This window comes from Hippichthys cyanospilos, chromosome 14, assembly GCF_059441005.1.
Source record: "Hippichthys cyanospilos isolate Australia breed blue-spotted pipefish chromosome 14, RoL_Hcya_1.0, whole genome shotgun sequence".
Taxonomy (NCBI): domain Eukaryota; kingdom Metazoa; phylum Chordata; class Actinopteri; order Syngnathiformes; family Syngnathidae; genus Hippichthys; species Hippichthys cyanospilos.
In genome coordinates this window covers 9,528,810-9,546,437 of record NC_142382.1, presented here as the reverse complement: position 1 = coordinate 9,546,437, position 17,628 = coordinate 9,528,810, and the positions used below count along the sequence as shown (strand labels likewise).

Below are 17,628 nucleotides of genomic sequence, written 5' to 3'. Positions count from 1 at the left end.
GTGTATTCATTGTGCTACCTTGGCTGGAATCCCTCGCATGACAGATGTCTAAGCGATAAAATAGACAAAGAAGCGGCATCCAGGCTGCCGGTTGTGTACTCAACTCAGCCGCTAATGAGCTCAGCGCCGCAGTAACGAAAAGTGAGTGTTGGAATGCTCAATGGGCCTTTCATTCTCCAACTGAATGGAACATAGTTTATGCTTTGCTGATGATCAAGTTCAAGGCCAGTCCAAGTGAGGCTTAATTCAACGCATTCCGATTGAGCGCTGCGCTCATTAAAGAAACAAATGATTTCCGTCATGACCGAGCCAGTCAGTGGGATTCATATTTTTTTTTCTTTGTTATGTAACCAGTTGGCAAGGAGTTTTAGTTGCTCATTACCAGATCGTTATGACCTATCCAACTAAGGTGTAAAAGTTGCTAAGGTTAACGTATTTTGACTTGGAATTAGGGCTGCAAGCAATGATTACTTTAGTAATCAAATAATGTGCTGGTTTTCTGTCGGTTAAGCAATAAACTGAATTGAAAGTTGTTTTTTCTAGTTTTGATGATGCAGAAAAAACATTAAAATTGATTTACTGCTTTGATCTAAGGCTGCACAATAAATTGTTCATTTTATGAATTGTTTATTTGCACTTCATTTTACAATAGTTATTAAATATTTAATTGTGGCACTAATTGTGACACAACCTTTTGACCTATTTTGGATCATTTTTTTTCCACATAACCTTTGCAGTATTTTAGTCAAGGGATGGCTCACTCCAGGTCAGGTGATAATTAAGTGGTTTTGTCGTGTTGAAATTTGACACTTTGTCATAATTTGGGTGAAATTTCAGCTCCTGTGTCTTTTTTTTCAGTGCTTTCCCTTTAAAATACCTTTGATGTAAATCAAAGGATTGGATAAAATACTGCATATGGGTAAAACATTCTGCACAAGCTATGAAGTTATATTTTGTACAAACTATGAATTTTATTTTTATGTAAAATGTTAATATAGTATAGTATACATAATTATTGTCTGATCAATCGTCCACTCTTTTAAACACTTCAGCCCTTTAAATAAATGTATTTTGGGTTCATATCGTCAATAAAATTGATTAAAATCAAAATTTTCCAGAACAATGGAGAAAAAAAAAAGATATTTTAGGGTCATAATTCCAATTGCTGCATTGATCCAAAACATCATAAAAACAGGGCAAAAATGTTCAACTTCTTTCTGATGAAAATGTTTACAAATAATTGATCCAAAACAAAGAAATATTACAAATCTGCTCACACGGAGCTTGTCAAGAATCGGATACTATACATGGCCAAGAGTCTAAAATTAAGACCTTTAGAAAATGTAAGTTAAACTAGGTCTTGAAATAATTAATCGATTATCATAAATGGTCAATTAATTTGATGTGATTAACTGTCGATTAATCCTTGCAGCGCTGCTTGGACATTCTATAATTTTTATAGCATTTATAGCTTATTGGCATAGCAGCAGGCTGGTTAGCAAAATCCTGTAGAATAAACTACACAAAACCATGGCATAAATGCATTTTAGCCAGACAGAATTTGGCTATTCTGCTTTTGTTTTGGAATCTATTTGGCTCAAGCCAAAGTTATACTGGCACCATCTCATGAAAGAAGATGAAGAAGGTGCTGTTGTTTTGGTCTGCATTCGGGATGTCCTGTTTTGTTCAACTCAGGTGTAACAGGTGGCCGCTATTGTCTAATGAGGAGGGCTCTCGAAGGCAACACTATCACACACCTGCTGCCTTCACCTTTACTTATTCATGTCCGTGAAAATTTGCTCTCACTCGTGTTTCATTTATTACGGGTTGCTTTGTTTGATAAATGGAACATGAGACATTGCCTCTTATTGTAACCTTAATAAAAGTAGCAATATGAAGTTATACTGTACTTAACTGTGCTTACTTGTATAAAACAATATTTACTATTTCAGAACTTGAATGGGTCAATACAATTCTCATTATTCATTATTTCTTGTGTGTGACGACCCACCTTGCCCTTCTGGTTTAGTGGTTCGATGGTGAGAGTGTCGGCTCCGATGTCGACGATAGTCCCCAGCTGGAACCCGTCTGTGGGGTGGGGGGCCCAAACTGGCTTCCCATCCTCCATGGTCGCTGTGGTCAGCACGGCTTTTCAACTGAATTTGATGACACGAGAACACACACTGTTACAGTTGATAAAATTAAGGTTTTGCTTATCATCTTTGGCTGAATACCATCTGCACTGAACAGGTGCAAACAAGCTCTGTTAATGGGGATATTGAAAGAACATGTTAAGGTGGCAGTATTGGACAATTCCAACATTCAAACTAACAAACTAACAACGAAGCATGGAATATTCTTGTGCGATCCTTCATAGTTCTCAAACGGGGGTACGTGAAGGTACTCCAGAGGGTATGTGAGAACTAAGAAATCACATTTACAAAAGTATTCACTGCCTTTGCTTAATCCTTTGTTGATATCAGCAATTACAGCCTCAAGTCTTTTTGAATACGACTGCACAGGCTTACCATACCTATCTTTGGTTCATTTTGGCCTCTTTGCCATAATTCTAATGCTCCATCAAGTTGAAGATTGGGAAATGACGATACCCAACCATTTTTAGATCACTCCAGAGATGTTCAATCACATTCAAGTTTGGCCTCTGGCTGAGCCACTCCTGGAAATTCACAGAGAAGTTCTGAAGCCAAGTCTTTGAGAGCTTGGCTGTGTGCTTCAGTCGTTGTCCTGCTGAAAAATGAACTTTTCCCCCAATCTGAGGTCAAGAGCACTCTGGGGCAGGTTTTCATTCAGGATTTCTCTGCATATTAATGAATTCATTTTTTGTTCTACCCTGGCTAGTCCGCTGCTGCAGAAAAACATACCCATAGCATGATGCTGCCACCCCCATGCTTCCCTCTAGGGCTGGGATTTGCCTGGTAATGAGTGATGTCTGGTTTCCTCCAAACATGATGCCTGGCATTTCCACCAAAGAGCTCAAACCTTGTCTCATTAGACCTCAAAATTTTGTTTCTCATAGTCTGAGAGTCATTCAGGTGTCTTATGGAAAATTCTAGAGTGACTACCATGTTCTTTTAAGGAGTGGATTTCGTCTGACTGCTCCATCATGATTGCTGCAGAGATGTGTGTCCTTCTGTCAGGCTTTCATTTCTCCACAGAGGAACAATAGAGAGTTGACAGTGACCACTGGGTTCTTAGTCACCTTTCTCTAATATCTCAGTGTGGACGGGCAACCATCTCTGAAGAATCCTGGTAGTTCCAAATGTCATCCCTTATTTTATCCCTTATTTTAACACTAATCCTTTAGTGAACTACAAGAATACGTAACAAAATTATTTGCATTTTGGCAATGTAACAAAACACTTTAAATGAAGATGTATTTTATCATCTGTACTTTGTGCTCTGGGCATTCTAAATGTAACAAAAGGGACTTAAACATGTTTTTGTTGTAATGAATACACCAATTCAGTACAGTAAAGGTAAATCTGAGACAGATACGGCACTTCCTTTCTCATCCTTGACTTTGGATATAGATCGTGACCAGTTCAGAGTTCAATTACAATTGATGGAGGAGCTAATGTCGAGTGCCATTTGTGTAATGTTTACTTGGCAATCGTGAGAGAGGATTTTCTTGGAGCTTGATTTGACTTGGCACCCTAGAGACTGAGATTCCAACTTAGGAGTATCTATTGTTTTTCTGTCTTTGCTTGATGACTAAAATAAATCATCACCCATTGCTTAACCACATGTTTAGTTGTTTCAGTTTGTGATATGTTACGGACCTTAATTAAAATTTTTGCTAATGTTGTTGCTTGGTCTATAGTATTGCACTATAAGCTAATAATATTACTCTCAGTTGGATGAATTTTTTTGTATTAAATTCAACTGAGGACCCAATAACAGTCTACAATCAATTGGATAATACATGTCGAAAGTCTCATCGGCCGCGCTGTTAGTGTAAAAGCTTTACATTAATGTCATTAACAGCTCTCGGGTGTTAATCCTAAAACAACTACATCAGCGCTAAGATTTGACGTTATGCTGGAGTATCCAATTAGAGGAGAGATTGTGGTCAAATGTCAAAGGGGATCGGTGCTGGAAAATGCTGACGCAGACTTCAAACAGAAATTAATTTAGTAGGTCAACTTACTCAGCAGATTCAATGTGAGCAGTAACTTCTCCGTTATGTGCCGCTATGTATTTTTGTCCTTTATTAGGGACATGTCGTACTCAATGATAGTAAATCCACATTTACTTTGCCCTCTCATTCAGTGATACTGCTCATAGCCTAAATGTATGTAGATGTCGCAAAACCTACACCAATCACACAAACTTCAATCATGCTATTCTGCTCCAATAAAAGAATAATTACCTTTGTTGGGTTTTTGATGAATCGAGTGCATTACATGGCCAACAGCGTGGCTGTTGATTCTATATTGACTGGTTTTCAGTCAGTTTAACCTATATCAATATTCAGAAAACATTGCTGCAACTCCCCAACGGTGGAAAATAGGAGTTTAGATAACAGATACGATTCCCCCGCTAAAAAAAATAAACTAATTCACTGCCATTGACAAAGTACACTTGTCAATTACACACATTAGTAGAATAAAACAATTACCAAATGCTTGATTATTTTCCTTCTGTAGCTACTCCCAGACAGTAGAACTGAAAAACATTCAAAACAAACCCCAAATGCTCATACATAATATCAAATGACAAACATTCAAATAGATAACAGTTTTGCTGTGTTTCTAATTCCTTTTAGTTAGTTTTACAACTATAACACAGTTTGAGGGAGAGTTTTTTTTAAAAGTGCTTTCATGTTTACATTTTTTGTTAACGTAAATATATTTTCAGTTTTATTGTATGATTTTCTTCAATCATAATAATCTTTGTGGACAAAATGGCCATACTGTACTTTTGGGATTGCTTTATTTTGTGTTGTAAAAATGCATGTTTTGGCCTTATTTTATTTCACTCAGGTGGTTAGTAAAGTTTGGATGCAAATACTACTTAACTCTTTAAGCTCCAAAGTTGCAAAATTGGACCAAACAACATTTGCACATTTTGCCTTTATTGACAACCATTATCAAGCTACAACATTTGTATTTAGAAGTGACATCCCCGCATAGTCAGCAAAACGATAGTGGAGGTCAATGATGCTAAACACATTTCCATTAATTATTTGGGGGTCAAAATTCATAAGTTTAAAGTCATACCATATAAACAAAGCATTAAAAAGGTATGATTTGTTTGTTCCAGAACAAAATAAGATAAAAGTTACTATACCAAATGTGCTGCCTTCACCCTCTCAAGGTTCGATTAAGGCTGAAGTCTTTAAGATTTGTGTGCTACTTGGGGATGCTAAAGAATAGGATGACAACAAAATCAAGTTACATGCCTTCCTTTTGCTAATGACATTCTTTTAAAAAAAAAAAAAAAAAAAAAAATATATATATATATATATATATATATATATATATATATATATATATATATATATATATATATATATATATATATATATATATATATACACAGAGCACATATGCACTTAAAGTCACGGCATTGTTACTGTAGTACTTGGGTGAGTGGAAACACATTTTTTTCTTGTGTTAAATAATTTAAGTAGCAAGATTTTGAGGGAATTAAAAAAATAAGGAAATGAGAGAAGTCACCTTTTGATTACAAATGATACGTAATGCCTTGTGATTCACTTCAAGGTCCTTTTTTTCCCACTGAACATTCTGCACTGAAATAAATCTGATAAACAATGCGTTATAGTGTACAGTATGACTTTTAAGGAGGGCCTCATCCTAAAAGTGGCATCTTGAACCAAATGCGTCGGCGCTCCGCACACGCCTTAAATCCTATTAGTATCTGACCCTAATCCAGACAACGGAGGCGAGAGAAGCTTCGGGGGAGATACTTAAAATTGAGGAAATAAAAAAGTCAAGCGATTATTTGAGTAAATGCAAATCAGTGGGGCATGCCCAGTGTTGTCATGCAGGGTGGGAAATATGGGAATGATTTAGTGCCTGACAGGAACACACTCTTGTTTCCTGCCTCTGGCTTCCTGTTCCCTGCTGGGCACATGGAAAATGCATCATGATGAAAAGAAGTGCACAGAGATGTATTTTTTCCTTATAGCCTAGAGGAGACAGAGTATGTAAGACAACATATAATAGTAATAACAAAAAAAAAACATGATTGTATTTATGAATAAACATATGACACTTTTGGAACATGCTAGGGAAAAGGCTCTCAAATCACTCCTTTTACTGTGATAAAGTTGAGGGCACCCCTCTATCCATAAATCCCTCAAATCTCTAGCAGCACCCCTGCGTCGCTCTGACGTCATCCTATTTCAAAAGTAGTAGTAATGTCAAGTCGTCGCCGTCTACGGCAGACTAAGAACAAAGATTAATCGATTTGGCTAATTCATTGTTTTGTAGTTGTTGTCCGACCTTGACAGTCAAGCAATTGTGCGGAGTTAATCAAATACAGCAAAGTAAGCAAGTTTAATACAGATACTGTATCCTACCTGTTGCTGTAAATGTTCTCCAAAGTGCAAAGTTAACTTGCGCCGTGTATCCTTTAAAGCGTGAAATTTACGCAGGAGACTACTTTAAGTTCCCTCATTCGGATGTGTCACAGTTGCAATAGTTTTTCTTGCCTTTACTGACCGAGTGTGACCTGAAGGCTCAACGATGTCAGAGTCAGCAGAGCTACGGAGAGGAGGAGAAATAGCTCGCAGCCGCGGTGCGTTTAAGTGCAGCTCGGAATATCTTGGATCAGGTTGTAGTCAACATGTGTTTATTCCTACTAAAATATTCCACTGGGACAATAATAACAATTACTGTTTTTCTAAAGTCATTTATCTTTGAATAAACTCGATTTTTTATTGTTTTTCCCGTGGTGTTTCTCTCAATAGGTCTCCTCTTCCTTGTGCAGTCAAGAATTTTTCAGTACCTTTTTGAGGCTTTGCTGTGTGTGCAAATACTGATTTTGAGTGACCTTGACTTTAAAAATGGATGTTTCTTTACTACATAATCTTTGACGGCTTGTTTAAAGATCAGTTGCATTTTTATTCATTAAACACACAACATTGATTAAACATACAATTTAAACAAATAACTTGGAGCAGAGTATCAAGAAGTCTTAAAATTTGAGATCTATGTGATAATGTCATAAAAATGACGTAAATAAACATTTCACTTTAGGATTGGGGGTGACCAGAATGTGAAAAGGGGTTGCCATGCCATTTCTTGTGAGTACGGTGCATTTTCTTTATTGTTTTTATAGTGAATAACATGGATTTGTGAACGACTATATTGACTGACGTGTTTAGGTTTGTAATAGTTTGTAGGTGATGTGTTGGAAGACACTAATAATGGTGCAAATCTTCAGATGCTGTACACATTGTATATATAATTTTGTGTGGTCAATTAAAACTATTAAATGGTTCAAAAGGGGAACTGAAAGCACATTTGAAACAATTGCAATGAAACGACTGCAAATGTTGCCTTAAGAGTCATGAATACTTTATTGGTATGTCACCTAAAACCTTTAGGAGGATTTTTGAAGGAGACACTCAATCCACCTTTGAAGGCCACTGCTGGGTTTGTGGATCTAATTCAGAAATGTGATGCCCCTGGTTTAGACTGTATCTTATGACTGCTACTGGACAACAGAATGGAGGAACGGGTACAGGCATTTGTAGATTTAATTTCCACTTTAGATGTTGTAAAGCATTGTCAGAACAAAATTAGTAAAATATTCACGTTACAAATTCAGTATTAATATCTATGCAGTTTGTAATGTAGATTTATTTTGTTAAATTTGACACACTGTATATTTTTGTTGTGATATGTTATTATATGCAATTATGACTGCATTACTATTGCAGTATAATGGCAATATGTTAATGGAAATATTAAGTACAGTATTTCAGACTCATCTACAGTATCTTCACTTGGACAATACCTCCATCAAGTGGACAAAACTCGTATGTGGGGCAAGACCCACATTATGTCCAAAAATGAGGACATTCTCTCTTGAATATGCAAAATCACAATTGTAATGATGATACTTAAAGAAATAATAAACCTATTTAGCCACTTTCCGTAGTAAAACATTAGGGTTTGTCCATACAGTATTTGATTATAATTTGATATTGACATTATTTTTCATGTACAATTGATACCTTTAAAAACACATTTTTAAACTTGCAATCAAGTGAATATGATTTATGCTCATGGCTCAGGTAACGACCAATCAGAGCTCACCTTTCCAACATCACTTGACCAAACCCACCCAAAAACGTTTTGCATGCATTCAAGCATGATATATAAGAGGTACTAACATTTGTCCAATCCAACAACAGATATATTTACATATTTTGGTTTTATAAAAAAACAAAACAAAAAAAAACAATCTTTGCGATGTATCTGATTAGGTAGTGCAAATTGTGGCCCCACCATCATTTAAGTTCCCCAACACTGACAGTTTAAAGCACTGGTTAATTCTTGGTATCTTGAAAAATACACTTTTCTGCTAAACTTGAGGTTCACTGACCATCAGTCACCTCCCACCCAACACTCTCCTGTCAATCACCCAGCAACTTTCCCAGCCAATTATCAGCGGAGCCCCACGTTATCAGTGTTTATGAATGTCTAAAGCCCGGCATTCCTTGACGCTCGTGTTAGAAACTTCCTCACATCTTTTTGAGCTGACCGATTCTCTGCCAAGCTGCTTGTACGTCGGACTGGAGAAAGTACATCTATAGGTGAGCCAGATGATTTTAGTGTTCTACAATTACAGTATGCATATTGTATGAGTAAAAACTACAGTTCATTCTATTTGTTTTACTTTTTTGGCCAATTTTCTTACTAGTTTATTTTAAGAATATATCTGTCTAAAAATGGGCTTTTTTATACCTATGTTACTACTACTACTACTTTTTAGTATTATTGTCACTATTATTGTTGTTACTATTGTTATTGTTACTAATAGTAGTTATGCATTCTGTAATTTACTTGATCAAGGATTATATTAATAATAACCATTATTATTGTTATTCTTTTTATTATTAGTAGTAGTAATAGTAGTAGTAAATTTAAAAGAAATATCCACCGGACAGTATGTAATTATTACATATATAGTGTAAGCAAGATAGTGTATTGTAGTGGAAACATGGTACGAGTCTACTACAAAGCCATAGTAGGGTTTTATTGGACACAGGAAAATCTGCAAATTTTAAATTGTGACACATTAGCTAGTTATTCTAAATTGTTTTGTCTGCTGTTATTTCTTATATTGTACAAAAGGAATATTTTTGTTGTATTCTTAAAGGCATATTGTCTATAACTTAATAATTGTCATTGCTCATTGTTGAACTATTGGGATTGTGATGTTTTCTTGTGTTCTTTCTACTTTTACAGCCTACTATATGCACAATGGTGAAAGGTCAGAAGCACATAGAATCATTCCTTGTCATGTATGCGATGACTTTATTGACATTACATACATCAGAAGCACAACACCTCACAGAGGACACCTGCACTGTTCAGATCCTTGTCCCTGGTCTCAAAGGTACGTTGTTCAAGAAGGCTTGTCACTTTTCACTTTTTGTTTTACTGTGTCATTTTCCTCAAAAGGAGAACCGGGTGAGAAAGGACCAAAGGGTGCACCAGGGAGACCGGGAAGAGTCGGCCCACCAGGGGACATTGGTATAAATATGCCCATTCCATTCTCATAGTAAAAAATACCTATTTACTCATTGGATTATGAATGCATGCATGCGGGCCAAGGATTACACTGCTTGGTTTTGTTGATATGCTGCTGTGTGTCAAGCTAATCAGAGCTGGTCAAGTGTTTACATTTGGATGAGAAATGACTTGCACAATCCAAAGCGGTAGATGTGTTTACTGAATGCTTCAACGGGAAGTGGACTGTTTTCAAGCTCGTTATACCCTCGCAAGATTTGATTGTGCGCTTCCATTCCAGGTACGAATGGTCATTTGTGGTGCGGGCGGTCAAAAGAATCAAAGATGTGATACACATGGCATAGAAGCACACTGGTTAGCACATCTGACACACAGGCCAAATTTAACTGGTTCAAACCTGAGCTCCAGTCTGTGTGGAGCTATCATGATATTTCCATGTTTGTGTAAGCTTTCTCTGGGTACTTGGATAGAGACTTCAGCAGACTCAAAAGTGCAATTGCAAGATTAAAAAAAAAATCACCAAATTGATATGTTGTGCATGGGGAATATTTTGTAATAAATGAATACATACTCTTATCACCACTTTCTTTTAGGTCAACCTGGGCTCAAAGGACAGAAGGGCATTATGGGACATTTTGGGAAAATGGGACCAAATGGAATGAAAGGTTCGTATAAAATATCTTTAGATCTGCAGAAAATACACCCCTTTACACACACACACACACACACATTATATATAATATATATATATATATACACATACAACTTGACTTCCCTTTTAACTGTCTAACTGGTGTAAAAGGAAGTTTGATTCATTTATTTATTGAATATACAAACGTATTACAAAAATAAAAAGTGAAAAATAAATGAAAGTAGTCACATTTCAGCACAATTTCCATTTTCAAAGGGAGTAGTAAGAAATTTAAATTAATAGTAATAAATATAGTCCTGCCCCTTGTTCTCTATAATGTATAATATTACTCATGTAATATTTAGACACTTGGTTATTTATATACAGCAACCAAAAAAAATATTTTTAAACATCTCTTTACACACAATGAATGATTCACATTTTTCATATCCATTCCTTTATTGATACATAAATTCACACTTTATACAGAGAAGTCATTTACTTTTTGTTCATTCTTATCTCAGATTTTTCAAAATTAACAACGCTCTCTGATTTCGAAAAACTAATTACTATGGCAAAGTTGGTTATGATATGCCTAAAATGTTAATTGTACAGTTTTGTGTTTTAACAAAATACTTAAACCACCCACCCTTTTATGATGAGTGAAATAGTCTGCTGGAGAAATGGAAACAGACTGGTGCACTTTTTAAAATTGTAAAAAAAAATGAACCACTCACCATTAACACTTAAGAAAAATACATTCATAAATACTAAGCAAAGCTGCTAACTGCCAATTTCCGTAAATTCCAAAGGAAGTTTCCAAATTGCCCAACTCTTCTCTTGACTAATAATAACAGACGTATTTTCACAGGCATCAAGGGAGACATGGGGGACCCAGGACCTAGAGGCCCAGATGGAGAGCCAGGTATAATATTAATTGGCATCCGTTTGAGATTTTATTTTTAATGTTTTCTAAATCAAATATGATGACTGAGCCCATTAGGCATCCCATGTGATTGCTCACCAATAAGAAAGATGATTGGCGAAATGGATATCACTGTGGCCCAGCTATCTTCTGAAATAAAGTTCATCAAAAATGGTAAGATCTTTTCTTGAATGTGTGTGTGTTTTCACTATGTCCTAAACGCTTCCTTTAATACCTGTTAAAGCCATGCAAATACAGGCAATTTCACATGTGAAATTCATAGAAATGCAAGCGCTCATTTTTCAGCACTGCCCTCCCCCGCAGCTGTCGCTAGCATAAAAGAGACGGACAGTAAGATGTATCTGCTGGTGAAGGAGGAGAAACGTTACTTGGATGCCGAGCGCTATTGCCAGATGAGAGGAGGCCACCTGGCCATGCCCAAGGATGAGGCCGCCAACACAGCCTTGGCCGGCTACATCATGGAAGCGGGTCTGAGCAGAGTCTACATCGGCGTTCACGACCTCGATGTGGAAGGAGTGTTCACCTACGTGGACCGCTCTCCCATGTCCACCTTCAGCAAATGGAGAAAGGGGGAGCCCAATAATGCTTATGACGATGAGGACTGCGCTGAGATGGTGGCCTCTGGAGAGTGGACTGATGTTGCGTGCCACCCAACAATGTATTTTGTGTGTGAATTTGACAAGGACGCTGTCTGAGTTGCCGCTGGATAAGATACAGTAGATTACCCTACTTACAGTGATAAGGTGGTGCAAAACTTTTACTTTCTGGTACCGCTTTAAATAAAAATAGACTTTTCAAAGCTATTGTCATAGGTTAACCCTCATTTCTTAGGAATGTGTTTACATATGGTTGACCCCGTCCAAGCCTGAACATGGTCATTCACTGTAGGATGTTCATACATAATGGAACCCTAAGAAACTGTGCAGAAATTTTTCCAAGTAACATTTTAACATTCTTGATGGTCTTACACTTGTAAAAAAAAAAAATATATATATATATATATATATATATACATATATATATCCCATATTTATATCCCATGTTTTAAGGAGAATTTAATCTGTATTTGCTTGTCGCTTTAAAGGGATAATGTGTTAGATTTAGACTATTTTTCTTTATGAACAGCTGGAGGTGCTGGATTTACCATTGTCCGTAACTAAAACAGACATGGCAGCCTCCCATGCCACTACCCCACGTGTAATATAATTTAATAATAACTAGAACTACGATAATACAGTAATTAAAACGTACTGTTGGTCGTTAAGAACGTTTGCAAGTTTTTTAAATTTATAATCATTCAATTGAATCCTTTTTAAATAAAAAAAGGTCTAAATCTTACACATTGTCCCTTTAAAGTAATTTTAATGAATAATAATTACAGTTTAAAACGTTTCTCTGCTTGCTGTAAACTGAAAACGATCACCTGTGCTCAAGGATTGGGTCACAACCAATCACCTGTTGGTCATGTGCATTCACATGCTGACCTGGAATCAGCAACTCATTCTTTAGTACATGTGATGTCATCTTCAGTTGACAGCAAATGGCAAAATGTATTTTTAAAAGTAAAATCAATTATAAATGATTATTATTATTACTAATTATAAATTATGTATTTTTTTTACCTTTGAAATGATGAATTAGTGGATTATCCCTTAAAAAAATAAACAGGTGATCGATGTGAATTAGCCTCAAAAGCTGAATCTTGAGACTTGTGGCGAGGAACAAGGGCAGTGGCATGCTGGCAAGCTTCCAATGTGCTATCCAATAATATGGAAGCAACAACTGTTATAACCTTTTTTAAAGTATAATATGCACCAACATCCCAACTTTTATGTCATATTTGTGCCATAAACATGTCAAAGCATGGTACATCGCCCATAATAGTGTATGTATTATTCTTAAAAAAGGACACACAAAATTGTCCTGCGGTGTGATTGGTTGCGGGAATGGTCGTTCGTCCTGGTGTGCCCTGCCATTGGCTAGCGACTAGTTCAGGGTGTCCCACTGCCCTAAGTCAACTGGGATAGGCACCAGCAAGCCTGTGACCCTTATGAGGGTAAGCGGTTTTCGAAAATCCTTCCTGCCCATCGGCTTTCCAGTGGTCTTTAAAGGTAGCAAAGCCAAATGGCTCTTCTCTGAGCATTCTAGTTTAAGGTATAATTACAATCCTATAATTTTCTCAACAATTTACCTTGGAGATGAATACATTTTAACTCGTATGTTTTTTTTTTTTTTTTTTTTTTTATTCTGTTAATGAGTCCCAGTGCATCCTGTATGTGAATATTTTCCAAAATAGTTCTTTGAGACTACGCCTTACCACGCCGATTTTCCTTATGGTCCAAAATCATGGTAATTTGTGTCACAAAAAATAGGGACGGATTGAAAAATATGGTTTTTCGTCACATCACCATTGACATAAAAGAAAATGGTTCACCCTCTACAACTGACACAGTGTAATTAATTAAATGAACAAAACATTGAATGGACTTTATCTGTTAAAAGCTTCATTGCCATCAACACTGGGTTTGCGATGGCAGCAAATACTGTGCAGGCTTTTGTAAAATGCACAAGACTTAAATCACAACATCAAGATTAATAATACACTAACAGTTTGACAGTATAATGATTTGAGTCACAAAAACAAGAGGTCACAACCTGATGTGTGTGGCATTGCTTCAAAGTCAATTTTGTTTAGTTGAGTCATTAATAAAAAATCATCTTTGCATCTGCTTCTGTTTTTTTCCTGATGGATATCCCTGCTGAGGTATCCTACTGACCCCTCTATGAACAAAATGACTTTGAATATGCATGAGGCAGTCCTAATAAAGCACAGCATCACTCCCTTAAGAAATGAATAATTAATTCTGAGATGAATTATGCATTTAATTGATCAAGAAGTGTTTGACACAAACTATTTAGGAACCATTGTTTGTGCGATCTCTCGTTACCTTTGTACTAAGCTGCATGTACTGTAAAACAATGTATAAATTGTATGACAAAAAGATTACTCAAGGAAAGTGACAACTTCATACAAAATTGTTTTCATGATTTTTCAATCAATTATTGAAATAGTAAGGTTTTTCTAATCTTTTTGCTTGCTCTATCTCTCTCTCACTTTCTCTTTCTCTGTGTTTGTGTGTTGCAAAAACTGTGGTTTCTGTGTTGTGTACTGTCTAGTTGAAAATTCTATGGTTAAAAGTAAAGCGTATTTCTCACTTAAGTTATCATGCAAAAATGTCACACTAGTTAGACAGTGTGCACACCGTCCATGTTTTGGTCCATATCATCAAATCCGATCTGGGTAGTTTTGAGCACAGTATGGCTTCATGTATTCTCGTGAAAGGTGTTGCTGTAACAACCTGCTCGTGTGATACGTGACAAGTGTGTCTAGTTTGCACCCCCAGCATTTCAATTAACATTTCCCCACGTGCGGGATGTATTGTAGGAGTGCAATTGGTTATGAAACTCCACTACCATCCATCACTGTCTGCGGGACGCACTGAGTTCCCGTTTCGTTCCACTTTGATGGGTAATCCCGACAGAAGCAGGTTGGCCCACTTGATCAAATGCAGCGGGACTCGTGCACAGATCATTTGCACCAAGAGCAAGACGCCTTGGAGTGAAAATCAAAAATCAAAAAAATATTACATTCGTATTGTGATTAAGTAGACAGTGAAATATTTTGAATCCAAATGAGGATTGCATGGCAATGTGGGGACAAGAACATGCGCATTCAGCAGCTTGATGTGTGATGCTTCAAACCATGAAAGATGACAATGCTCTGGCGCATGCCAATTTTTCACATGGAGAAAAATGAGGCATGCATCAATCGCTATATATATATATATATATATATAATAGTTTTGTGTGTGTGTGTGTTTGTGTCTACACTAATTGCAATACTGTACATGCATATTATAGTTATGCATGCATATAATATTTTTGGGTCATTTTCTTCCAGATCATTCTCGCACTATTAGCCAAGGGTGCCACAATTCTGAGTGAATTTTGTGCCCTGCAATGTTAAAGTTGGACGTGATCTTACCCTCTGGGTGAAAATTCAGCTCCCTAGTGTCACTGTTTGCTCATTGATGTAAAATGCCTTTGTTGTAAATATCAAACAATTGGACAATAAACACGGACAAACATGGCTGAGATCAGCGGTTCTCCATTGGGGTTAAGTGAAAGCACTTCTGGGAGTTCATAAGATTTTTACTGGGTCTTCCCTAGTACGACCCAAAAAACTGTCATCGTGCATCTGTGGTCTGGTATCCGTCATTATCTCATCTTATTTATCTCATCACCTGTAAACTGCCATCCCACAACCTTAGTGAAGAAACTCAATGAATATCAGCAACCTGTTATTTGTATTCTGACCAATATACTGTCCTGTATATGGTATACAGCTAAACAATTCAGACAGCATCACCTCCCCAACAACTATAATTGTAGTTCCAAAGTTTTATGTTGTATTATATTTTAGTATAAAAATGTTAGTGGGCTGAAAAAGTATTCAATAGAAGGTACATCAATGAAAAAGAAAAACACTAGATCAGTGTTTGTCAATCTTTATTTAGCCAACATCGCCAATCAAAAATGTCAGAAATAATCACAAAAAAAAAAAAAAAAACTGATAGTGAGTAACATTGAACTGGTCTCAATTTCCATTTATTTTTGTTTGATAATGTTACTGTCATTACTTTCTTTCATTACAATTTTATTGGCAAGGATCCTTGTTCTTAGGCTTTCAAAACACTTTGTTTTGTGTTTTTAAAAATACTATGCTTTAAGTAAAATGTACTATTATTTTATTTAATCATTACTCATAAATGTTCAGTATGTGCCTGTTTATTTAACCAGAAAGATGGTAAACTCACAAGTCGGGCCATGATATGATTTGCACACTGAAAATCACCATTGTGTGTTTTTTTTTCTGTAGTGGGTGTGTCTCTGCGTCAAGTAGTGACATTTAAAACTATACTGTCAAATCTAAATTGTGGATTAAATAAAAAAAAATGTTTTATTTATTTTTATCAACGCATACATAATATGAGTAAATAACTCACACATGCAACAGAAGCATATTGACTTAGTATTGTTAATATTGACTGAGTATTGTTACTTGAAAATAGTATTCTAACTGTACAAAAATTCCAAGGCTAACGCTGCTGAATTTTCATGCATTTCAATGAAAGTGAAGTTGTTTGTGCAACTGGAAATGACAACAAAACTGTTGCTCTTTCCTATTGTACCACTAGGTGAAGACAGAGACAACGGTATGACTCCAGTTTGCCTCCACCAGCCTGGGTGTGAGCATAACTCATCCAGCAGACACGGTGGTGCCACATTTGAATCCCCTCAATGATCCCTTATGAATATCTGTAAACATGATGTGACCGCTTAACAAGACCCTTTGAGGTGGCTAAAAAAGATTGCGGCCCTCCCTGTCGCGATCTGTCACCTGTTAAGTCATCCGTTAACGGGGTCATCTTCATCATTAATTCCAGTTTGACCTCGCAAAGCAACCGCAGTCTGCTTAGAAATGCCCATAAAAAGATGCTTTAAAACGTGGCCACATAGGATGAGTAAAATTTAACCTTGCCTGCGGTGTGTGGGAACTGTGTGTGAGCTGCACTGGCTCTGAATTGCTGAATTGGATGTCTGCAGAAGAGCCTTTACATGAGTGCCCGGTGCAATGGTGACATCATCCAGCACACAATGTTCCTGTTGGGCTCACAAAGCTGAGTTAGCCGTTTCTCGGAATGCCTAAATTAAGAACGTTTTGATGAAACAGTTTTGGCTCCGGTTCTTATCCTTAATCTTGCGGTGCTGACTTAAAGGATTGCATTACAAAGCAGGTGCATAACTCACTGCAAAAACTTCACTGTGAGTTTTAAGTTGAAAATGAGTCTCATCTTTCAGTCTGGTGGAGAATTGAGCTGCCATGCAGTCATTGAGCATTACGGATAATTTATAACTGCGTGCAAGTTCGTGATGTGTTTCTGCTAAATAGTGATAAGTGCTGAACAGCATTAGCTCAACTGCTCCTCTTTGCTGATTAAAACGGCTAACTGTGAATGATTGTGCATCATACATTGTACGAATTAAGAGTGGCTTGCTGAATTGTTCTTCGTAATCATGCTTCATATTTTATTGCCATACTCCAGGAGAATGCAAAATCATACCTGACGAACTATCGTATTTTCTGGACTATAACAAACACTTAAAACGATTTCTTTAAAAAAAAATCTCAATATATCCTGGAATGCAGAAATGAAGCTCTCTGTATATAATATTCAGAT

General features: G+C 36.5%; 2 protein-coding genes across 5 annotated transcripts in view; one reads left to right on the top strand and one right to left on the bottom strand.

Annotated features, from left to right (window-relative positions):
- LOC148412850 (unconventional myosin-VI-like) overlaps positions 1 to 6,767 on the bottom strand; it is a 51,114-nt gene extending 44,347 nt beyond the window's left edge. For 2 of the 3 annotated variants that reach the window (XM_088433231.1, XM_088433234.1), the window contains exons 1-2: positions 6,566 to 6,724; positions 2,012 to 2,156 (exon numbers count right to left, since the gene is read on the bottom strand). In XM_088433231.1, the coding sequence (XP_088289357.1) occupies positions 2,012 to 2,128 (117 nt within the window). In that variant the 5' untranslated portion in view covers positions 2,129 to 2,156; positions 6,566 to 6,724. Of the gene's footprint in view, positions 1 to 2,011; positions 2,157 to 6,565 lie in introns of all 3 variants that reach the window. The other variant, XM_088433232.1, reaches the window with a different exon arrangement.
- Positions 6,768 to 8,732: 1,965 nt separating this feature from the next.
- Positions 8,733 to 12,129, top strand: colec11 (collectin sub-family member 11). Of its 2 annotated transcripts, none has more exons than XM_088433211.1 (7): positions 8,733 to 8,809; positions 9,465 to 9,615; positions 9,681 to 9,752; positions 10,343 to 10,414; positions 11,252 to 11,305; positions 11,384 to 11,479; positions 11,630 to 12,129. In XM_088433211.1, the coding sequence occupies exons 2-7, from the start codon at positions 9,480 to 9,482 to the stop codon at positions 12,019 to 12,021; spliced, it is 822 nt and encodes a 273-aa protein (XP_088289337.1). In that variant the 5' UTR covers positions 8,733 to 8,809; positions 9,465 to 9,479; the 3' UTR covers positions 12,022 to 12,129. The 2 variants fall into 2 exon arrangements, with proteins under 2 accessions (XP_088289337.1, XP_088289336.1); XM_088433210.1 differs by having other exon boundaries at positions 11,612 to 12,129.
- Positions 12,130 to 17,628: the final 5,499 nt, after the last annotated feature.

What these genes read in the sequence shown, in the direction of transcription:
- colec11 (XM_088433210.1), top strand. Translation starts at nt 9,480, where the DNA reads ATGGTGAAAGGTCAGAAGCACATAGAATCATTCCTTGTCATGTATGCG. An exon ending in CCTTGTCCCTGGTCTCAAAG is followed by an intron (nt 9,616 to 9,680) that starts GTACGTTGTTCA and finishes TTTCCTCAAAAG; the next exon opens with GAGAACCGGGTGAGAAAGGA. An exon ending in GGGACCAAATGGAATGAAAG is followed by an intron (nt 10,415 to 11,251) that starts GTTCGTATAAAA and finishes GTATTTTCACAG; the next exon opens with GCATCAAGGGAGACATGGGG.